Source organism: Trichosurus vulpecula, chromosome 2, assembly GCF_011100635.1.
Source record: "Trichosurus vulpecula isolate mTriVul1 chromosome 2, mTriVul1.pri, whole genome shotgun sequence".
NCBI classification, from domain to species: Eukaryota; Metazoa; Chordata; class Mammalia; order Diprotodontia; family Phalangeridae; genus Trichosurus; species Trichosurus vulpecula.
This window is the reverse complement of record NC_050574.1, coordinates 398,510,119-398,534,612: the sequence shown is the minus strand read 5'-3', so window position 1 is coordinate 398,534,612 and position 24,494 is coordinate 398,510,119. Positions and strand designations below refer to the sequence as shown.

At 38.7% G+C, this 24,494-nt stretch overlaps 1 protein-coding gene across 2 annotated transcripts in view; it reads right to left on the bottom strand.

The window, feature by feature from the left end:
• ASMT (acetylserotonin O-methyltransferase) overlaps window positions 1-24,222 on the bottom strand; it is a 32,795-nt gene extending 8,573 nt beyond the window's left edge. The window contains exons 1-6 of one of the 2 annotated variants that reach the window (XM_036747735.1): window positions 24,154-24,222; window positions 21,355-21,526; window positions 15,084-15,213; window positions 11,974-12,042; window positions 10,278-10,396; window positions 2,202-2,342 (exon numbers count right to left, since the gene is read on the bottom strand). In XM_036747735.1, the coding sequence (XP_036603630.1) occupies window positions 2,202-2,342; window positions 10,278-10,396; window positions 11,974-12,042; window positions 15,084-15,213; window positions 21,355-21,526; window positions 24,154-24,222 (700 nt within the window). The remainder of the gene's footprint in view (window positions 1-2,201; window positions 2,343-10,277; window positions 10,397-11,973; window positions 12,043-15,083; window positions 15,214-21,354; window positions 21,527-24,153) is intronic. The other variant, XM_036747736.1, reaches the window with a different exon arrangement.
• Window positions 24,223-24,494: the final 272 nt, after the last annotated feature.

Genomic DNA, 24,494 nt, shown 5'->3' with positions numbered 1-24,494 from the left:
ATGAGTTACAGGAGGAAATAATAAAACTACAACAGTGGGGGACCTCAAATTTCTACTCTCAGAGCAAAATAAATCTGACCATAAAACAGATAAGAAAGAAGCTAAGGGGATGAATAGAATCTTAGAAAAGTTATAGATGATAGATCTCTGGAAAAAATAGAATGGTAATAGAAACATTTAGTAAGTGCCTACTGTGTTCCAGTTATTCTGTTAAGCTCTGGGGACACAAATAGAGGAACTTAAATCCTAATTTCTAAATGTAGGCAAAGATTCATGTGGTTTGTGGGTACCTACTACATCATCCATTGACCATCAGATCCTTGCTAAATTATTTAACCCTTCTGTTCTTAGAAAGGCCTTTATGAACATACGTGAAATAGGATATTCATAAGACTTAGCACTAGAAGAAACCTTAGAACTCAATTAGTATACCCTCTCTTTTTACAGGTGAAGAAACTGAGGTAGGTCCATAATAGGTGAGTCACTTGTCTATGGTTACACAAGAAATAAGTAGCAGCAAAAGGAACACAAATCTAGGCCCTCTGATTAAAAACTCAATGCTCTTTTCACTGCACCATGCTTCCCATTTCCTCATCTGTAAGATAAGTATAATGATATTTAAACTACCTTCACATGGCTGTTATTAGCAAAGTATTTTTTGGAAATCTCAAACTATCATATAAATGTAAGTTATTATTTTTTGTATTTGTCCCTTGAGGCATAATTTCAAAACTGAGAAGCCAGAATTTGATGATTAAATGATAAAGGGAAGTTTTCATTCAATTTCCACTCATGTTTTCAGCTTGAACTTCCAGTACAAAATGATGAAAAAATATTTCTTAGCCCTGTTTATAACCATACCATGATATCCCCCCTAATTTCCCATGCAATCTAGTCCCATATATTTGTTTCATTTTGTGATATTATAGTCATGATAGAAGACAATAGAAAATTAATCATAAAGCAACAATATAGATGATTTTTTAAAAATATTTCTGAATATCACTTAGATCCTGAGCAAAAGATCTATGGTTCTCTCCTCTGCCACCTGGCTTCATGGTATCCCCTGGAATCTTTACAGGTGGTGTTTACCTAAGACTCAGATAACAAACAACTTCTATGTGAATGTAAAATTGTTTGAAGTGTTTTGAAGGTCAATTTAATCCAACACGTACTTAGTAAACCTTTATGATACGCAAGACACTGTGGTCAGGCGCTGGGAATAGAAAGACAAAGGTCAAAATAGTCCCTTCCTGAAAGGATCTTCTAGTCTACCTAAGGAATCACAATATTCTGCAGTTCTGATTAAGCCTTGTCTCAAAAGGTACTAAGGAGGGGTGTGTGGTGGTGTCTTACTGCATACTTGGGAAGGTTCTGAATGCCAACAGTTCACTACAGGGAAATGTGAAACACATAAGACAGTACAGGAAGCCAGTTTTATTAAGGGCATATGCTTAAAATAAGGTCAGTCAGCAACAGGTCAGGTGTGCTGGACACCTAGGGCGGGCCACCCCCTCCCGGTAAAGTCTGTTGGGCTTTTATAGGGTTCTTATGTGGGTCCATCAAAAACAGGCTTTGGGGAAAAGGAGTAAAAAGCCTGGCCCTAGGAACTGCTGCTAATTCATGATAGGGCACAGAGGGGAAGAGGAGAAGGAATGGAATACTCCTGGAATGGAATGGAAGACATTCCTTCTACTACCATTAGCTACCATATTCAAACTGGAAAGGGGGATTTGGGCCCTTACTGTTTGTCTCATTGTGACAGGATGACTACATCCACAATGAAGCTTCTCCAGAGTTTCTTCCTTTATTAGGGTGAAGAGGGCACTATTGGGGTCATTTCAGGTGAAGAAGAAGAAGTAAAACCTTTTCAAATACAGCAAGAAAAATCAAATCTTCATGGCTCCCTATGTCCTCTAGGATAAAATACAAAACCTTCAAAGAGAGACAGCCTTGGTTTAAGGTCAAGAGCAGTGACTCTGTAGACAGAGGACCTGGGTTGGCTTCCCATCTATGCAGCTATTTAATTGTGTGATGAATTTTACTTTACCTCTTGGGCCTCTTGGACAAATGATGAAAATGTTCCCTTCCAGATCTAAATCTGAGAGTCACCTATTGCTTCAAATATATTTTACTAAGAAAAAATAAAAAGCTTATCCCTTGAACACTATCAGTCTTTCCTTGTGGGTATCCAGACCTACCTATGTGGAAACTGATCCGAGGTTCCTCAAGGAATGGAAAGTGCTTTCTTGCCACATGTACCACCTCTTCCTTTTCAAATATTGTCACTTGGCTTTCGGGATATATGGTGATACACTCCTTGGCTAGGGCTCCAGAACAACCTCAAAAAAAAGACAGAGGAAGAATCCCAGCTCAAGATGGAGGTCACACCAGTTGCACTCACATCACTAATCAGTCAATTCCAGGGGCCCTTTGTTCAGGATACTAATTGTCCAGGATCTTCACCTTCTTCCTTTTGCTAACTGCTTTTTTTGGTCATTTAATTTTTCACTAGCACCAGGATTCAGAAATTTTCCTTTTCTCCATGTATTTCCAGGGCCCCACCCCATCTCTGCCTAATGATATCTTTCTCCTGCTTCAAGGTCTTCCATAGATGCCACCTTGTAGAATTATGGATTTAGAGCAGGAAGAGGCCTCAGAGGTAATCTGGTTCAACTCTACTTTTTTTCAGATAAGGAAACTGAGGCCTGAAAAGATCAAGTGATTTATTCAACACCACATGGGTAGTACCCATTGGAGTTGGAATTCAAACCCAAAGTCTCAGACTCCAAACCCAGTTATCCTTCCTATATGCCACTCTTCTTCCATGATACCTGCAGTGATCTCCAAAACTAGAAATAAGTCCTCCCCACTTGAATTTCTCAGGCTATTCTGTTTGTAGACCACCCCACCTCACTTCCTATGCAATCATTTTCTGACTTCTAATATAGTTATTCATGTACGTGTCTCATTCCATCTACAAGGTTTTAAACTCAAGGACAGGAACATATTCTACGTGTGTTTTATTTTTTATCTTTGAGATGTCATAATCTAATACAGTACCTTGTATGTAACAGGTGCTTAATAATGTCTGTCAAATTTTTTAATTGAATCTATTTTCTTATCTTGCAATACAATCTCTGACTTGAGCTTTTCTGTTCTGTGTCATCTTTATTGCATTCTTAGAAGACGAAAGCTCGTATTAATATAGTACGAGGCACCTCCCTCAAAAGAAACCTCTGAATTGTGCTGTGCAAGTAGGATTATACCCATTTTACAGACTAGGAAAGACTCAATGAGCATAAATGAATTGTCCCTGTTGACAAAGCTAGTTAAACATTGAGAACCTGGGTTTATAGCAAGCTCTCCTGAATGCATGTAAAACTAGTTCACTTTCCACCATATATCAAACACCTCTTAAGTGCAAGGGACTATAGTAGATGCTGAGAACAGAAAGACAAAGAACAAAAGAGTTCACTGTACCATACTACACCCCCCCTCCAAAAAAAATCAGGTTCTAATAATCCCAGGGTATTTGGCCAAAAGATACAGGCAGTGATAAAACCCTAGTTGTAGAAAGCCCTTCAAATTTAGGTTACTGAAGTTGGCCAGGCACTGAGGAGTTGAGCAAGGAGCCCTACTCTGCTTTATTTTTAAAACGAACAAAAGCCCTCTGACAGTTGCCATGCTATAGACCTCTTCCCTTCTGGGCTGCTGGTACTTCAAAGGCTCCAAAGACCACTTCTATCATAACCTTTCAACCCTAGTCTTAATGCTACTCAGTAGAGTTCCTGGACACTATCTCATGCCTTCAGACTATGACAACACCATAGGATTTAGTTGGAATGAATATCAGAGCTCAGTTTGTCCAAAAACCTCATTTTACAATTGAGAGATTTCCAGCTATTTGCCTAAGGCTACATAGACCATTATGCTTTGGCTCTTTGCTGACCCGACTGTCAGTCTTCACAATAATACACCCAACCGGATGCATCAAATCACAATTTTCTTGTCTCTGGGGCTCAAATGCTCATGAACCAAGCCTGTAACCTCAAGACAGCAAAACCTTATGTGGCATGAATGACTAATGTAACAATCCATAACTGCCATATCTCCACTATATGTTTCCACTGATTATGCCATCATCTTACCTCTGATTAAAGTCTAAATTCCTTAAAGCTATAGGACACACCTACTCATTTTTTAGAAAAAAAAATTGATATCTTTTGTTTTTATGTCACCTACATTTTCTACTATATTCCTCCTTCCACTCCACCTACGCAGCCAGCTCTTATATTAAAGAGTAAAAAAGCTCAGGGGGAAGTTTAACAAAGTTAATGAATAAATCAAAAAATATTTGATGCAGGTAGTGTTCCACAACTAATCTCTGAAAAGAAGTGGAGAGAGATGTCTTCATATCTGTTCTTTGGGACCAAGCTTGGCCATGATACAGATGCAGCATTCAGTTTTTATTCTTTTGTTGTCTGTTATTTCTGTTTCTATTGTGATAGTCACTGTGCATGTTATTTTTGTGGTTCTGCTTATTTCATATTATTACTGTTGTCCAACCTATGCCATCTCAGTAAATATCTTTTCTATGAAGTAACTATCTATTGGAAGTCTATTCAAGGTAAATAGGGTGGAGGGATGAGCATTGAAGACCCACACTTGTGGGTTCCACATTATGGGACATTGTGGACCCACAGAGTACCTTGAACTTGGCTGTAGTTACCCACTGAGTGATCCAAACTTTGCATGTGAGTTTAGGGCATGGTAACACTACAAAGGGGATATTATCACAACATACAATAAACAAATGGCAAATTTAGGAAGATGGAGGATGCCATATATTGGAGAAGTTTTGTTTTGCTCTCTTCAGTTTCCTATAGCATCCCTTCTGGGTTACCTCCCTCAACTCATGCTCACTCACAGGCTAGGGCTTCTGGGAGATAAGTACCTTAAGTTTTGGGTGCAGTGTGGACCCACAGAGTTCAAGGTACTCTCTGGGTACACACTCTTAAAACTACTACTCATGAGTCAACAATGGGAGTCTTACCCTAAATTACTTAGTCAGTACACAGAATTAGTCCCAAAAAGAAGTATTTGCTGAGATGGCATAGCAGAAGCAACAGTAACAAATTACCCCCATAAACCTACAGCCGAGTTTTCCCACAACTGCATATGACATCATTGAGAAGAGGGAGACTCTCCAGCAGATACGGCCTTCCAACCTTCTCTTCACCTTTCGCTGGCTGTCAAGAGCCCATTAGGGAGATCTGGTAAGAAGAGCAACATAGCTTGGATGAGTTATGAGTCCACAACTGGGTGACTAGGAATCTTTCTGGTGACAAGGAAAACTAAAATGTCTAACAATCTGCTGACCCTCCACTGTGGCTTCCAGATTTTCCAGGTCATCTGACCTGCTAATTTATCCTAAGACCTGGTCATTCATGATACTGGTTGCTGGAAGAAATCTCTAAGTTTTCCCTTCTCCCTTGCAGCTGAACTCTTTTACATGCTTGGTTTGCGCCCAGGGTGTCAACTCCTTGAAGGCAGGGTCTGTCTTGCTTTATTCTATTACTAATAGAAAGCTTGGTACATAGTAAGTGTTTAATAAATGTCTTTTTATTCATTCATTCATAGAGTGTATTATTTGAGAAGCATACACTTAAGGAAGGTGGCCAAGGCAATTTACTGCTCCAGTGTTATGGGCCCTAACGCCCCTTCTCCTCTAGTGGTGTCCTGGTGCTGTTGCTCTTGGGTGAAGCCCCTCTGAGGAGCAGCTCATTCAGCTGGGTTACTTGGGGCTGTTTCTCTCTGAAGACCAAATCCCAAAGGCCAGTTCTAATACTATCTCAAGTCACAAGCTTCTTTCAGTCTTATGCCTTGACTAACAGGGCCCGCTCTCTGATGGATGTAATGACTCCATCCAATGAGAGAGTAGATCCGTCATGCTTTATGAATAGAAATCCCTTCTTCATGACACCCCCTCACCTGATCAAGGGATAATTTCTTCTCAAGACCTCCATAGATGATTCCCTTTTCTGTTATCAGAAGTCACATTTCCTCAGAACTATTTTCTGACTAGAAGTGTGTCTTAATTTTTAAAGGTCTGCCAAGGGTATGGCCATTCTTAAGCAACCTGATCATTGCATCAAAATTAATTGAAAAGCTTCTTCACACTTCATAAAAGCCTAACAAAGTGTAAAACCTTTCCCTGCACTTTGTTTAAGACCTCAACAATTCATTATCTCTGTTCCCTGATCCTTAACATTCTATAATTTCATCAACTAGGCTGATGTGAAATAAACTGATTGAAGGTCTCCTGATCAATCCTCTACCACCACCTTTTTCCCAATTGCCTTTCTGTTGAGTATTTTGCTCTGAAAGTTCTTCAGCTCAGGCTACTTGTTGTTGTTGCTGTTTGTCCCTCATTCTCAAAGAGGACCATGACAACATGAAGGCAATGCCATGATTTGCAAGTGAATTGGATTTAAATGAAGGAGGGATGTACAAAGTCACCAGCCTCACTTTCTCCTGCAGAGCCATCTGAGTCTAGTGGCAAGATACTGGTTGGTTAGTTGGTTGGTTGGTTGGTTGATTGGTTGGTTGGTTGGTTGTTGTCCTTCATTCTCAAAGAGGACCAAAATGACATCACTATGCTTGAGTCAAGATTCAATGTGTCTGACTGTGGCTGATCAGGTCAATATGAGCTTGGAATGCTCTACCACACATCAGGTACAAAGAGTCCATGTGAACATTTGGGGTGGATACTCCAAACTTGCACATCCTGCATGTCCTTTGAGCTGTTTCAATTCTGCTTTGCTCATAGAACACAGAACCTTCTCTGATGTGGGAATGCCATGCTGAGCGGTTCTGTGCCAATGTCTCCCATGTCACACAATCTATTCCAAAGTTCTTGAGCGAGACCTTGAGAGTGTCCTTCTATTGCTTCTTCTGACCACCATGAGAATGCTTGCCCTGTGTGAGTTCTCCATAAAACAGTCCTTTTGTTAAGTGTATGTTTTGCATTCGAACAACACAGCCAGCCCTTCAGAACTGCTCTCTGAAGCAGAGTTTGAATGCTTGGCAGTTTAGTTCGAGTAAGGACCTCAGTGTCTGGTATCTTATCCTTCCAGGTGATCTTCAGAATCTTCCTAAGACAACTCAAATGGAAGTGATTCAGTTTCCTGGCACGGTGCTGGTAAACTGTCCAGGTTTCACAGGCATATAACAACGAGGTTGTGTGGATAAGGTAACTTACCTTGGTAGTGTACACATTGATAATGCGGTTGACACTCTCATTGCCAGAGCTAGCTTAGGGTTTGGGAGGCTCCGAAGGACAGCATGGGAGAGAAGAGTTATTAGACTGACTACTAAACTGAAGGTCTACAGAGCTGTGGTGCTGACCTCATTGACAAGATATGGAACAGGAGGAATGGAGATAGCTCCCTCAGGCTACTTAATATACAATTGAAAGAGTTGTTTTCTATCTGAGTCTGCTAAGGATTATTGACAGTCAGAGTAAGTGGCCCTCTGCTGGCAGAACAGCTTTTTCACCCGGATTGTTTCTGAATGGATAGTTCTTTCTTGAGCAGTTGTAAATGTCAAAACATGCAGTTTTGGAACTTACTTGCTTTATTCTATTACTAATAGAAAGCTTGGTACATAGTAAGTGTTTAATAAATGTCTTTTTATTCATTCATTCATAGAGTGCATTATTAGAGAGGCATACATTTAAGGGAGGTGGCCAGGGCCCTAATGCCTCTTCTCCTCTAGTGGTGTTCTGGTGCTGTTGCTTTTGGGTGAAGCCCCTCTGAGAAGCAGCTCACTCAGCTGGGTTACCTGGGCTGTTCCTCTCTAAAGACCAAATCCCAAAGTCCAGGTCTAACACCGTCTCAAGTCTCAAGCTTCTTTCAATCTATGAAGACTATACTAGTGGTTTTTAAAACAGATTCAACAGTATATTTTTCCATGCTCCTCAACCACTTTTTTAATTTATGCACTATAATCTCTGTGCAGATCCTTCCTAAATATGTGTATATATATATATATATATATATATATATATATATATATATATATATATATATATATATATATATGTCCAGCCCCAGTCTCCAGATAGCAAATTGTCTACTGCACATTTCAAACTGGATGTCTCAGGAGCATCTTAAACTCAACATGCCAAAAATTGAGCCCATTATCCCGCCCCCCCCCAAGCTCTCCCCTCTTCCAAATTTCCATAGTTCTGTCGTCACAGTTATTTCCAATGTTGAAGGTTCATGATCTCAATAATAACTTGTGTTCGTGATTTTCCTTCACGCCACATGTCCATTCATTCTCCGAATCTTGTCAGTTCTATCTTCAGAACATCTCCTGCATGCAGACCCTTCTGGTCACTCACACTGCTACCTCATCACCTCCACCTAGATCATCGCAGCAGCTTCCTAATTGGCCGCCTTGCCTCAAGCTGGCCCCAGTCCAATCCATTCTATGCATTGCTACCAAAGTAATTTTCCTGAAGCACAGATCTGACTCAACAAATTCTAGTGGCTTCCCATTGCCTATGGGACAAAATATAAATTCCTATTTAGCTTTTAAAACCCAGAACAACTTCACCCTAACCTATTTTTCATCCTCATGGGACATTGCTCTTCTTAACATACTCTGCAATCCGCCAAATTGGCCTTCTCTCTGTTCCTCACTCGTGAGCCTCCGTCTTCTGTCTCTGTGCCTTTAAATTAGCTGTCCTCCATTCCTAGAATGCACTCTCTCCTCACCTCTTCCTCATAGATTCCCCCCTTCCTTTAAGAAACAGTTTAGGCACCATCTTGTCCCCAAAGTCTTTTCTGATCCCCGCAACTGCTAAAATTCTCTCTCCCAAACTACCTTGTATACAAATACCTTGTATTTATTTGTTATATGTAAAATATATGCACATATACATACTGTATTATTTTGTATGTACTTGTCTCTCACATTAAAATGTGAGCTCCTTGGGAGTAGAGATTGTTTCATTCTTTGCATTTATATCCCCAGCACCTGGCATATCATCAATGCTTAGTAAATAGTACCCTCAGCTAGGTGGCACAGTGGATAAAGGACTAGGCTTGGAATCAGGAAGACTCATCTTCTTCACTTCAAATCTCCAGCCCCAGACATTTACTAGCTGTGTGACCCTGGGCAAGTCACTTAACCCTGTTTACCTCAGTTTCTTCATCTGTAAAATGGGCGGGAAAAGGAAATGGCAAAACCACTCCTGTGTCTCTGCCAAGAAAACTCCACAAAATGGGGTCGCAAAGAGTAGGATGCAACGGAAAAATGACTGAACAGCAAAAGCAAATACTACTTGTTTGATTAATTCACTTACTTAGCTTACTTGATGGTAGAGAGATTGATAAAGCCAGATAGCAAAACATTTGAATGTGGATGATAACTTCTTAAAGTGGGCACTCGTAGTACCTTAACGAAAATCTCAACGAAATCTTTCCTTCTACTTTATCAAAAGAAATCTTCCACAGAGAAATGTCTCTGGCTATCAATGAGTGTCTCTAGGTAAGGCTCCTTGAATCACAAAATCATGGATACTGCCGCAGTCCCTGAGGCAAACTCTTAAAGGAGCGTAAGGTTCACATCTGGAAGGAGCCTTGGGTATCATAAAGTCTAACCTGGACATTTCACAGATGAAAAGACTGAGGCTAAGTGGCAACTGAGGCCATGTAGAGTTAGGATTGAAACATAGGTCTCCAGACTCCAGATTCAGGCCACTTAGCACTACACAGTACCCTACCTTGTCTAAAATTTCTACCAAGCCAACAACATAGAGGGAATGTTTGGGGCTCAAGAATTTAGAAATGATTGTCTTTTTGGAGGCCTCAAACTAGAAGGAACTTACCTATCACCACAGCAGCTGGTGATAACAGTGGATAGAACGTTGGGGCTGGAGTCAGAAAGACCTGAATTCAAATCCAGCTTTAGACACTCACTAGCTGTGTGACCCCGGACAAGTGCCTTAACCTCTGTTTGTCTCAGTTTCCTCAACTAGAAAATGGGGATAATTATAGCACCTACCTCCTGGGGTTGCTGTGGGATACCCTTCACGCAGTGCCTGGCACATAGTAGGAATTATACAGATGCTTATTCCCTTCCTGTAGTTATAGCATGATTCTAATCTTCATGTACAATTTTTATTCATCCTCTATGAAAGCCCTTGATTCTCAGCATTCATCCAGAGTGAATTTGAAGCAATTCTTAATTCTTTAGCTAATACTTACCACCAAGATCGTAAATGAGAGGGAAAGGGGAAAGGTCAAATGCAGTAAGCACATCTCTGCCATTAATACTCCAAATTTCATGTAGGCCATGCATGAATTTTACCAGCTCTTCCTCTGACCTAGTAGTCGGAATAATATTTATGTCACATGTCATATCAAGAAACAGTATGAAGACAGAGAGCCAACCTTGGAGTCAAAGGGACTTGGGTTCAAGTCTCCCCTCTAACAATACTGGCTGTATTATCCTAGGTAAATCACTTAATCTCTCAGTGCTCCAAACAATTCTCTAAGCCTCCTAACAAAGAGAATGTTACTTTTCAGGAGTGCCATGTACTATACTTACGAAATCACATGAGAAGAAAAAGAAAAAAAACTACATAAATACTCTATATATCACTGTGAAAAGTGATTAAAGGCAATCCCTAACTAATGTACCTTTAAAAAATGGAATATAGTAATGGATTGGATTTTGCCTAGGCTAGGAAATAAACCTTAATCTTTTTATATAATTCATTTTTTAGTCTTATTAGATCTTACGAGATCCAATAAGCCTTCTGTAACTTTCTCCTGATGAGTTTTATATAATGAAACACATTTATTACCATCAAAGAGGGCTTGTTTCCATTTCATCAGATGACTAAAATGCTTTCATAGAAGTTTAATATCAAAGCATTATTCAAGCATTGATGACAAATGTATATACCAAAACAAAGGGAGAAATTACATGGATTCTTCAGATCCAAATGAGATATCTAGCTGTCTTTGTTGTTTACTTAGATTTTAGACTGTGTCTGTACACTCAAAGTGAAGTGATTGGGGGTTTAATTGGTGCAGATTCATGTTGAGATGGCTCAGGACACAGATATGACTTGAGATGGTCAGTGAGAAAAGATTCATTTGCACTCCTACTCCATTCCAATAAGTATTAATCAGTTTGATATTTTACATAAATCATATAAGGATAATGAGATAAGATAGGTCATTATGTCAGCCTTTATAATGGGCCTCAAACTTTAATGTAATATACAATACTTGTTTACCAGCTATGATGCTCACTTGCACAACCAAAAAAATGCTGACAAAGATATCTCCATCCATTTTGCTCAAATTCCATAACCAAGCCTAGCGTGGGTAAGATGCTTTGATTTTTTGGAAAGTCCTCCAACTTATTTTTGTATTTCTGAACCACTCCCTCTTGTCCAACATCAGCAGGTTATGACCACTTAGTCAGCAGAGATACCCTGTGCTTCCCCCAACCTGTGACACCCCCAGCTGATAAATCATTTTTTGGATGATACCTCATTTTTGGCCCTCAAGAGCAAAGTCTATAAACCAATGAGATTCTGTATTTTACCATGCCTCTTTTGCATAGTTGAGTATCAAACCCTATATAAACAAGGTTCTGGGAACCAGGGATATCTCAGATTGTGAGGAAAATCTGAAGTCCACTTAATTGGAGGAAACCATGGACCTTTTAACATAGTGCCATTCACCCATATAGTGCTCTGCCTCAGTTTCTTTTATTGTAGGTTGAATAATTTTAAACTTCACAGGTCTGAATTATATAGTTGGCTATCAGCACTGCTAAAATTATTTGGATAATCACAAGCCTCAGCTTCACTTTGTGTTTTTATTCCTACTTATTCCCTCCTACAGTAATTATAAAGAGAACAGATCATCAGAGTGTTCATTTTACCTGTAGATAGCTTCAAAAAGATCATCTGATGGAATACCAAATGTCCTCATATATTGATTTTTTCCTTCCCTGAGGGAGAAAAAGCTATTATTACTTATGTGTACTTACTGAGCATCAGCATATTACTAGATGTTCCAGAGTCCTGAGTACATATAAACCCTTTCTTAATGAGCTCATAAATACACATGCCCAACTGTAGGCTCCCTTAACAAACACAGTCCTTCAAGTTGAGCCAAAGAGGATACTCAGTAAGAGGCCACTAAAAAACGGGGATGGGGAATGTTTGAAAAGTATTCTTAAAAGCAATCTTAAGAAAACATGAGATGGATGGAATGCCATGGGAGACTCATCTCCATTACTATCATGAACATCTTTGGCAGGTATACTTCTGGTTTAACCCATCGTGTGGTATTTATGAAAAGAGAGCTGCTGATCTCCACTGCCATATGTTTTAAGGCTTCTTGAATAATTGTGATGATTGGATGGAAGATTTATTATTAGAAGAAAGCCTTGAAGGCAACATTCGCTATACCAAATAAATGTTTTTATTCGAACAATAAGCATCTACAATTTCCCAAAATTACATAATATGGATGCAATGTTTTATGTAATATTGTTTGTAAAGGCAACATGTTCCTAATGCCCTCAATGAAGATTTCTTCAATGTGTGAAAATTATTTTCTTTAAAATTATATGTAGTTATGAAAGCAGGACTATAAGTTAGTAGATGCTTTTTTAGTTGCCTTTTTACAGTATTAATGAGGTCTGGCATTTTTCAATATTTTTGGTATCTTCCCTTCCTTTATTTTTTTTTGGAGGGGAGAAAGCAGGGCAATTGGGGTTAAGTGACTTGCCCAAGGTCACACAGCTAGTAAGTGTGTCAAGTGTCTGACACCAGATTTGAACTCAGGTCCTCCTGACTCCAGGGCTAGCGCTCTACTCACTGCACCACCTAGCTGCCCCTCTTCCCTTCCTTTAGATAACTTGTAAATAAATCCCATAATATCTTCACAATTGTGTTGACTCCCATATAGATCTCCTTCGTGTATATTTGGTCTGGTTCTTTGTTCTTTATAACGTCATTTACACAATGTAAGCAAATTTGGGTTGGTGAAGTTAGAGTCTAAGTGTGATGGCTCTACTATCTTTGGAGAAGGAAAAAAAATACAACTTAAAAAACTGTACAGATGCTTTCCATTTTCTTGAATTTGTTACCCTCCTTCCATTTTTATCCTTTAATGCCCTTGGAACAACTTGTTGAGCTAACTCTTCCCCACAAACTTTACTTCAACTGGTTTTATTCTCTCTCTCTCTCTGTCTGCCTCTGTCTCTCTGTCTGTCTCTGTTTCTCTGACTGTCTCTGTCTGTCTCTGTCTGTCTCTCTGTCTGTCTCTGTCTGTCTCTGTCTCTGTCTCTGTCTCTCTCTCTCTCTCTCTTTCTCTCTCTCTCTCTCTCTCCCTCTCTCTCTCTGTCTCTCTCTCCCTCTCCCTCCCTCCCCCCACCAGGAATACCCCTAGCTCTCTGAGAGGGTACAAATTATAGTAAAGAGGTGATGACTGAGGTCAGTCTCATTTTGGGAAAAATTCCAAGATTTGCTAGTGAGAAGGCAGTTGGGGTGAGTGTGCCATCTTTGAGAAAATTGAAGTGAGCAGAGGTACCAGGTTGGATGATATACAGGAAGGTGATATTTTTTGCATCAATGAGCCAGTATCCAGTACCACACCTGGGCTACAATATGCACCCTCCCCTTCAAAAAAAAAGTAAGAAATAAGCATCATTAATCAATAGGAGGTTCAGAGGGAAACACAGGCAAGTGAGACAGCTATGGAACTAACATGCTGAATTTATTATATACTTAAAAAACAAACTTTAGGAAATGGGGGTTTATAGTTTCATATACAATTCTCTTTTCTGTTCTTTCTATATTAAAATATTCATGATTGTTAGTGCTTGTCAAGTTCAAAATTACCAAAATAATTTAAACATATAATCGGCTTTTATGTGTGATGTTATTTTGTGCTCCACATAACCTTTACCTACCAATGCTCTTTTTTGAAAAAAGTATTCATTATATATATGTGTGAGGTTGCTACCCAGTCTACCAGTCTTTAGACTTTCTCTTTCCTTAAACTTGATTCAATACTTCTGTTTTCCAAAATGTTTCTCACCGTCCTCTCCTACTCCTGGCTTTGCTTCGAAGCCAGGTAATACCAAAGTACGTGTTGATTTAATATGGTGAGTTTTATAAAGTTCTTCATAGAATTTCTTTACCTCCTCATCCTCTCCAAAAGATATTAGTTCATATACTATTATTTTCATGGTGAACTTTTTGCAAATACTCATTATTTATTTGCAATATAAGATGAACAAATATCGATGAAATAATTTTTCTTATCTTTGGGAATACCAAAAAATGCTATTCAGTCAATACCCTTATTTGCCTCTACGATGAAAGACTGAGATTCATCCTTCCATTTAGCTATAATTTCTTTCTTTTTTCATTTATAGTGACAATGTCAAGATTATTATGATTCAGGCCCTCCACTATTACATCCTCTTGGTCATGAAAAAAAGATTACATGTAGAGTACAAACTGTTAAATTAAAGTTTATGGATGATATAAAATTTTTTCCTTACTTTTATAGTGGCCCCTGATCACACAGCTAGCAAATGTCTGAGGTAGGATTTGAACTCAGGTTTTTCCTGAATCCAAGTCTCATACTCTGTCCATTACATGACCTAGGTGCGTATGTAAACACATTAAGAAGCCCAAATACATTATTTAGGATCTCCTCCCCCACCCCCCATTTTAGATTATCTACATCATCACTCACCTCCATTAGCATAGCTTTCTAGAGATTGACAGGTAACACAGGTGTTTCTATGTTTAATTAAGTATCTTTTCTTCTGGCACTTATTTATTGAATTCTGCAAGTGCTACTCTAAGAGAAAGCAAACTATTGTTTTAAACCACCTTCAGGTTAATTTAATAGGTTATGGTTGAAAGAAACCTAGTAATTTTTTTTTCACTTTTCAAGTGTTGTCAGGCAAGCCTGAATAAAACATCAGAGAATAAGCTATCACTATTCGAAACATCCTACCTACCTTACCTTATGGCTTCAGTTAAATGATTCCAGCATGAATAGGTAGTTTTGGACATGTAGAGTAACATATTGTACTGGGATTTCGGGCCAGACTTGGTGAGATACAGGGTGGCAAGTTCCGTGTTTTGATATAAAGCTGGAAAGGAAACAAAATTATTGCCTTTATCAACATCATAAGTGTATTTAGTTCATTTATCCCCTTTGAGCACTTAGATTACCTCCAATAGCAAGCTGACATGATACAAAAGGGTAGGATAATTTGACATCAACCGGTATAGCTTTGTGGATTTAGTAGGAAAACCATGCCAGATCAATTTATTAGATTTACTAAAGAAGGAACAAGTAAATGTACAAACAAGTTAAATCTCACAGGTTTAACTTTTTTAATTTTGTAAAAACCTTTTTTTAAAAGAATAAAACAAGTCACCTCAAGAATAAAGACAACGTTTTATCATGAGGAGGAAAATAACTTAGAGGTAAAAAATTAAAATTAGGAATAAACACATACCTCTCCAGATAGTCTCAGCAGTTAGATACTTAATAATGGTATAAAATATCTCAAAGACAGAAAGTGCATCTCTAAGTCTTACAAATAGCACAAATCTTCCGGGTAACAGTATGTCAAGCCTATGAGGCAGAACTATAGAAAGTCTATATAAAGCAATATGCTATCATAGGAAAGGAACCAAATTGAGAGTCAGAAGCCTTGGAATCTAGCTCTTGCTGTGTGGCCTTGAATTATCAGTTAAACTCTCTGAACACCAGTTTCCTGATCTTTAAAGGGGTATGGATGAGATCAGATGGATAAAAACCACATCCCATTGGTTCAATATGGCCCACAACACTCCTGAGGGCCCCCCTCCCTGAACCAGATTAAAATGTGATTGAAATATATTTAACAAAATAAATTAAAATACAATAAAATACAGATTATTTTAATATGTGGTTTTCTAAGTCAATATACTCACAGAGATCCTTACGTACAGTTTAGTGCCGCCTTTTACTATTTGAGTTTGATACCACTAGACTAAATGGTGTCTGAGGTCTAACTCTAAAATTCTATGGTGCTGTCAGGAAACAGAATTGTACAAGAACCTTGATGTGAGTGTAAGGAAGTTGATTTTTCACACACCTAATCACAGAAAAGAGATGGGATAATGAGTTGTTAAATTAACTATAAAAATTCAGCCTCACCAGGTGATCCTTTTATGAGGTGCAAATTAAGCCCTTTGAGTGTATCAGAAAGAAAGCATTAAAGGATGAGGAATAATAGGCCACAGCTCTGGGTGACTTTGGAAAGTTCACTGAGTTCAGGTAACAGACAAGCTACATGGAACTTGCAGAAAGGAAGGGAAACCACCAAAAAGAAAGGGGCTAGGACCCTGTGAGTGAGGTGCTTGGACTAATCAGCATGATGTACATTTGAGACAGAAGCTGTGAGCTAAAATACTCCTGGACCCAAAGGTGGTGATTTTATATCACCTTTCTTTCCTGTATGTTCAGTGGTTTTTCAGTCATGTCTGGCTCTTTGTGACTCCATTGGAGTTTTCTTGGCAAGAATACTGGAGTGGTTTGCCATTTCCTACTCCAGCTCATTTTACAGATGAGGAAACTGAGGCAAACAGGGTTAAGTGACTTGCCCAGGGCCACACAGCTAATAAGTGTCTGAGGTCAGATTTGAACTCAGGGAGATTGAGTCTTCCTGATTCTAGGCCTGATGCTCTATCCACTGTGGCACCTACCGCCCTCCTTTCTCTCCTATCACTCCTTAATGGGAAACTCAAGCCTTTTCCTCTGAGCATGTCTGTTTACCTTTCTTTGTTCTAAATGTCCTTCTAAACAGTGTTAACCACCAGCATTTGTTGTTGTACTTATCGGGAATGGAGTTCAGGTGTTTATCGAGGATATAGTTATAAAGATAGATTGACACTGAGATGTTTTGCCAAAAGTACTGTCATGGCTGGGAACTTAGAGCTAACAAAAAGATAAAGAGAATTACAGATCCTTTGACACTACTTCTCAGAGGAGAGAAGGCACATCTATCCTGCAAAATCCATTTGCACACTAAGTCAGTAGTAGAGAAAGGGGTAGATAGGAGTGTTCAAAAAATTCTCATCAATATACTATTCATTTAGTGTAAGGGAACACATTTAGGGAACAAAGAAAGTTATAAGCAGGAATCATTAAAGGCCATTATCTGAAGCCACTGGACTCAGTGTTCTGAAACATCCCAAAAGACCAACAAAATATGTAGCTTTGGCCATCATTAGAAGATGCATTGGAAGCAAAAGAGAGAGTGGCTTCTTGACCTGTTAAAAAACCAAGCAACGAATTTTAGTGTTGAATATCATCAACTTAGTTAAGTAAGCCAACGAAGACTCAGTCCACAGATTTATATGGCCTTCCCAGGTTTACAGAGCCTTAAGTTCCACAAAAGGGGTAGAGCAACCTATTGTGCCTTAGAGTTAGCAAAGACTGGACCAGCAAGTGCCCTTGCTATAAGGATTAAAAGACAAGGAAAGGAAGTTTAATAATAACAGCAGCCAATTTTGGAGCTCTTAAAGACTAGCAAAGCAATTTGTACCCAATTTGGTCATCACAACATCCTTATGAGGTAGGACTATAGATGTCATTGGTCTTACTATTGTTTGTTATTGTCCATCCTACGGTCTTGAAGCAGGCCAGTGACATTGGTAATGTGATGTCTTGACTTGCAAGTGAATTGGATTTAAGTGAGGCAGGGCTGTGCAAAGTCATCATTCTCACTCTCTCTCTTCTTCAGAATCATTATAGTCCAGTGGCAAGACATAGATCAGGACGATTGGTGATGGCCCTGGATACAGTGGGAGACCTTGGTCTTTTGAATCTAAGGTCTTTTCCAATATTACTTCTGAAGTCCTTTCCAGCTCTAAATCTATCATCCCCATTTTAAAGATGAGGAAACTGAGGTTCAGAGAGGATAAGCAATTTGTACATAGTCAAACACCTCAGAAGTATCAGAGGCAAGATTTTATTCCAACGTCTTCACTTTTTCCCTTACACTCCAATGGCCACTCCAATTCCTTTCTAGCTCTTAAATTCTCTTGTCCTGTAATAAGTCCTCTATAAAATTGAAGGCATGATATTAAAAAATATTTCTCTTAAACAGTCATCATAATGTGTTGGAAGTCTAGGTTTACAGGATTAAAACAGAAACCAATTGATTATGAAATAGTTTTATATTATTATCAGACATCAAATTTCAGATATGGAAGAGGCCCTAGTGGACTTGTAGTCCAATCTATATCCCCAAAGAATAATCCCAACACAACATAACAAAAAGTGAAAATCCAACCTTTACTTGAAGATCTCCAGTGAGGGGGAACCCACCACCTGCCAGACAATCCATTTACTTGGGAATAACTTTCGACTTATCAAATTTTCCTGTACATAAAATTTAAATTGACCTTTTTGTGACTTCCTCTTGTTTCTAGTTCTCTCCTCTGGAACTACACAAAACAAATCTAGCCCCTCTTCGACAACGTTGTTGTTGAATTGTTCCAGTCAAGTCTGACCCTTCATGAGCCCATTTGGAGTTTTCTTGGCAAAGATACTGGAGTTATTCTCCAAGTCATTTTATAGATGGGGAAACTGAGGCAAACAAGGTTACATGACTTGTCCAGGGTCACACAGCTAGAAAGTGTCTGAGGCAGGATTTGAACTCAGGTCCTCCTGACTCCAGGACCAGCACTCTATCCACTGCACCATCCACATTATCAAATTCCAAATACTTGAAAAAAATTATCATGTACCCCCTAAGTCTCCTATACACTATGCTAAAGATACCTAGTTCCTTCAATCATTCCTCTTATGACATAGATTATAGGCTCTTCTTTAGTTTATTTGCCCTCCTCTGATTGTGCTCCAGTTTATCAATTCATTTTTGTGATACTTTTAAAACTGAACCCAACACGCCATATCTGTTCTGACCAGGACGGAGAACAGATCTATTATCACTTCTTTATTTCTAGAAAATATTCATCTCTTCAAATAGCCCAAGATCACGTTTCTTTTTTGACTACCATATCACATTGTTGAATCCTTTTGAGTTTCCATTCTACAAAGGCCAGAATCTTTTTTCAAACTATTGTCGAATCAAATATCTCCCATCATGTACTTACTAAGCTAATTTATTTTGAACACAAGTATAAGACTTTAAATTTAGCCCTATTAAATTTCATCTTAGTAGATTTAGCCCAAAATTTTAGCCATTCAAAGTTTTTTTGAATCCTCTCTCTGTCACCCTACGTCATCCCATCCAAAGATTCTCCCAGCTTTGTGGCATTGAAAATGTGAGGAGCATCCCAAATACATTTTTATCTAAGTCACTGATAAAAATATTGAAAAGCCAAGAGCCAGACATAGATCACTCAGAATTCCACTGGCAACTGTCTTCAAAATTGACATTGACCTATTAACAACTACTTTCAGAGTCTGACTATCCTACTTGTTCTTAATGCATCTCAGAGTATCCAGCCAACATCTCTCCATTTTTCCACAAGAATAACAAGATTCTTTATCAAATACTTTTCTAAAACCTAGTTAAATCATAACTTTGGATTGCTTTAATCTGCCAGTTTAGTAAGGAAATAAGATTAGTCTAATATGATCTATTTTTGCTGAAGCCATGCTGGTGTTTTGTGATCACAACTTCTATTTCTTCACTATTTTCTTCACTATCTCTTTATTAACATAATTTTTTTTTAGGAATTGAAGTCAAGTTCACTGGCCTACATTTTGCAAATTCTATTCACTTTTTTTGAAAATCAGAAGTTTGCCAATCTCCAACCCTGGATTACCCCATGATCTTTCAAATGTCACTGACAATGACTCAGCAATCATCTAAATTATTTCTTTCAGTGCCTAAGGATACAATTCATCTAAGCCAGATGCCTTGAATTCATCAATGATAGTGTTCTTTATATTCAATGTCATATCTCTTTTTTATTGTTTGAACCTATAAAACTCTATACCCATGAAGATCAGCAAGTTACCTGTAACTTATCATCTTAAAGAGTTTTCTGGGGCCCTAAGAAATTAAGTTGCCTGACATCATAGTTGAATTAGTGTATCACAGAGGTAAGATTCTAACCCTGGTCTTCCTAACTCCAAGCTTGTCTCTCTAACCACTCTGCTATGCTGTCTTTCAGCTATCAAATAACCAACTTCCTACTAGACATTTAATATTAGTTCACATTTATATATTGCTTTACAATTTATAAAACACTTTACAAAAGATTATCTTATGAGGTGGATAATGCAAGAATTCATGGAATCCAGCATCGTATTTTGCATACATATCTTCAAAGAATGTCCTATGAACTTATCCCAAGACACAGTCCTGCCAGGCATGGGCCCAGAATTCCTTGATAATCTGAAGTTTAAATGAATGAAAATTCAGCCTACAGAGTACAGTTGTCCAAGCTAGCCCATCTGTGTCCTGTCCAAAACTGTCTTGGTTCAGGTCTGCCATTACAGTAGAAATAACTCAGAAACAGCATGCCCCGTTTATAAGAACTACAGCCCCACTATTACTACTCAGGACCATATTTCTTCATTTTCCTTTAATCAAGACCTCTCTAAGACTTAAGAATTATGTGTTTCAAATAAGATTTTAAACAATATTATCACCAGTATTAAATCTTATCTGAACTTCTCTAAGCTTATTACTAGGGGTCCCTAAATCTTAAAAAGGTAGCACTCATCTACCACCTCTTTTAAAAGCTTCTTATTTGGATGGCCACCTATCAGGATGCAGTAGACAGGATTTCTGTTTGTGTATGGCTTAGCAAAAATGGCCCTTCCAAATCATAGCATCATAGATGCAGGGAAGGAAGAACTTCAGAGTCATCTAGTCCAATTCATTTCATAGGTGATAAAAGGGAGACTAAATGAATTTCCTAAGGTCATACAGATAGTGGGTATCAGGGGATATGAAGGTACCAGGGATGGGGAAACTGCAGTCTCAAGGCCAGATGTAGTCCTCTAGGTCCTCAAGTGTGGCCCTTTGACTGAATCCAATTGTTCTGTGAAATTTGGATTCTGTCAAAGGGCCAGAGGGCCACATGTGGCCTTGAGGTGGCAGGTTACCCACCCCTGAATTTAAACCTTCTCACTACAGAGCCTTCTTCTTCAGAGTGCTTCTTCTATTGCACCATACTGCTTCCCCAACTTTAGGACCCTGTGATTTCAAATGATAAGAGCATTCCTTTGGGGATCCTAATCCTATTATATTTACCTTTCTCTCTCTTCATTTCCACCTTTAGTAGCTTCAGGGTCACACAAATATCGAGTAATTGCTCCATTCCTTGGGAATTGGTGCCTAAGCGTTCAGCAATGACATCGAAGGTCAGAAATTTTTCAGATTCCAAGAGGTCAAACACTCCCAATTCACAAGCCGTAAACATAGCCTCATAACAAGCAAAGCAAAAAAAAAAAAAAAAAGTTAGGATGTTTTATTCTTCTGGGGAAAATACCTAATGGGAACTTAATAGGTTAAGAGATGTAGTGCTTTTTCAATGAGCTTTGTATGTAGAATGTTAAACATTCTCTGAAAAATGAATTGGTCCCATAAGATATGGGGTTATTAGCTGGTGTGGGAGGAAGGAAGGGAGAGAACAGAAATGTTCCACAATATCTCTTATTTAAACAGCATTTTGCTTTCCTATGAAAACCCTGTGAGTTAGGTAATAAACTATGGTTATCCTCAATTTTTAGATAAGGAAACAACAGTCCCTGGTCACATGGTTAGCGAGTGACAAAGACAGGTCCTCAAACGGAGTTCTTCCAATTCCAAATTTAGTGTTTTCTCCATTATATCTGCTGCCTTTTTGTATCAAGAACCGATAGCAGGGATGGGAGAGCGCCAAGACAAGGAGGAAAGTGTATTTGCCATTGTGTTTCTAATACAGACCTTTGCAGTGATAAATGCAGAAAGGAAAAGGGAAGCAGCAAAAGGAAGTTAAGCAGCTGAAAGAGTCTTAATAGGTAGTTTCCCCAGGCACCTTCCCTATTTCAACCTCTGTTACATTTAAGTAACTCTTGAAACCACCTATGATGGTGAATCTCAAACCTTTGGTTTCAAGACCCATTTACATACTTAAAAATTACTGAGAATCCCAATCTATCAGAAATTTAAATACCTTAGTGTTATTGTGAAAACTAGTTTGACCTTGTGAACTCCTAGGGATCCATACTTTCAGGACTGCTGGCTTAATGGAGTGAAAACAAGGAGGAAACACAGACACAGACACAGACACAGACACACAGACACACACATACACACACACACACACACACACACACACACACACACACACACACACACACACGAAATTTTAAATCACCAGCTCAGGCAGGAGAAAGATACTGGACAGTGAAATTCCTGAAGGACTTCTTACAATTGGAATGAGTTATTGGCAAATTTATTATAGAAAAACCTCCAGGCAAAAGAAATTTTTTGCCAGAAAGAAATTGCAAAGTCATACATCTGAGTAATATATGTGTTTACCTTTAAGCACAACTTGGCCTAGAGGATCATTACATTTTAATTTCTTCTTTTGCTCTAACTTATTACAAGTTACCAAAGTCTTAACTGTTTTATTTTTGTGCTATAACTGAGCCATGAATGTTACATCTAGCAAGTGGGGACCCTTTTTATCTGTTTGTGTATCATAGTCTTGCCCGTCAAAATCAACCTAGTAAGTTTTGGGGAAATGTTATGAAAATATAGGCTTTATCTGTGACAATGAAAAGAGAGCATGACTATCCCAATGTCTCCTCTCAGACTAAATTTGGTGTTCTCTTTCTGCCAATTGGAGACGCTGGATGACACTAAAATCAGTCTATATCTCCAAGGCTCTACAGGAAACAGATTTTATTGTACATTGATCACCTTCTGATTTTATGAGAACTATAATCAACAAGCACTAGCAGAGTGAATGGAGAGGTGACCTCAGCCAGCTGGGTCCAAGTCCCATCTTTGCCATGTATTGTCTATATGAGGTAAGTATAGATGAGTCACTAAACTCAGTGCTATGGGCAATTCTGTAAGGTTATATGTTATAGTGGATGTGATCTACATTGGCAGAGGGAGCTGCCTGTAGCTATAAAATCAGAGGGGAAGTCCAAAGAAGAAGAAAAAAATGGGGAAGGGAAGGGGAAAGGAAAAGGGAAAGGGAAAGGGAAAGGGAGAGGGAAAGGGAAAGGGAAAGAAAAAAGAAATTCATATTAACAGCCTGACATCCACCCACCTAAAGGAATGCTCTCCTTCCTCATTTCTTGTTGTCTTGCTTCCTTGACTTCCTCAAGTCCTGACTAAAATCCCATTTTCTTTCAAAAGTCTTTCCCAGTCCCTCTTCATTCTAATCCCTTCCAGTTTATCCTGAATATATCTTGTTTGCACATATAGCTGTTTGCATGTCATCTCCCCATTAGATTGTAAGCTCCCCAAGGGCAAGGACTCTCTTTTGCCTTTCTTTGTATCTTCTGTGCTTAACACAGCGTCTAGCACATAGTAGGTACTTAATATTTATTGACTAACTGGCAACCATAATAAAACAAATTGGTCTTATCACCATAACTGAGTCAAATCAACTGAAGGCCCTCGGACAGATAACAATAAGCATGGCTAGAACAAGCCTCATTATCTAAGCCAGGGCTGTCCAACCTTAAGTTTTTATTGAAACAATAGACAATATATTTTGACTTGCCATTTTAGTGAGAGCTCTGCGGTAGCTAGGCTTTGTTTACTAAAGCATTTATGTAAATTTCTATGCTTGTAGGTGGGCCCCATAAATCGCATGCGGCCCACGGGCCACATTTTGGACAGCCCTGATCTAAGTAAAGGCTCCAAAACCGACTAAGCACATCTCTGTTCTTTTTTTTTCTTTCCCAATTGTAGTAAATAACTATGATCACCATTAAAGAATGATCATTGTCCAACTACTCAGTTATGCCCATACAGCTTAGCCAAAACAGAGTTACAAAACAAAATGTTTTCCTCCCAACACGTTTTTACTTTACGTAACATTCTTACCTTGGAGACCATGAAACCATTTATATACTCATTGAAAAGGCCATAGTCAAGGTCCTCTGCCAGACTCATTTTTTTTTCTCAGAACTAGCCAGAGTTGGAAAGGCCTTGTTTGTCCTCGTTTAAATAAGTTTCTTGGAAATGAGAAGGTCACATGTCGGCCAAATGTTTTGTAGTTGCTTCCAAAAGCCCACTGCCACACCAGGGTTAGTCATAAGCAGATAATTCTGAAGGTTCCATGTACCTTATTAATGGGCTCACACTGGCTCTCCTTGAACTGATTTCTAACGTTACAGTGGTCCTTCCTGCTTCTATGTCCTTTAAGCTATCATGCATATAACCTT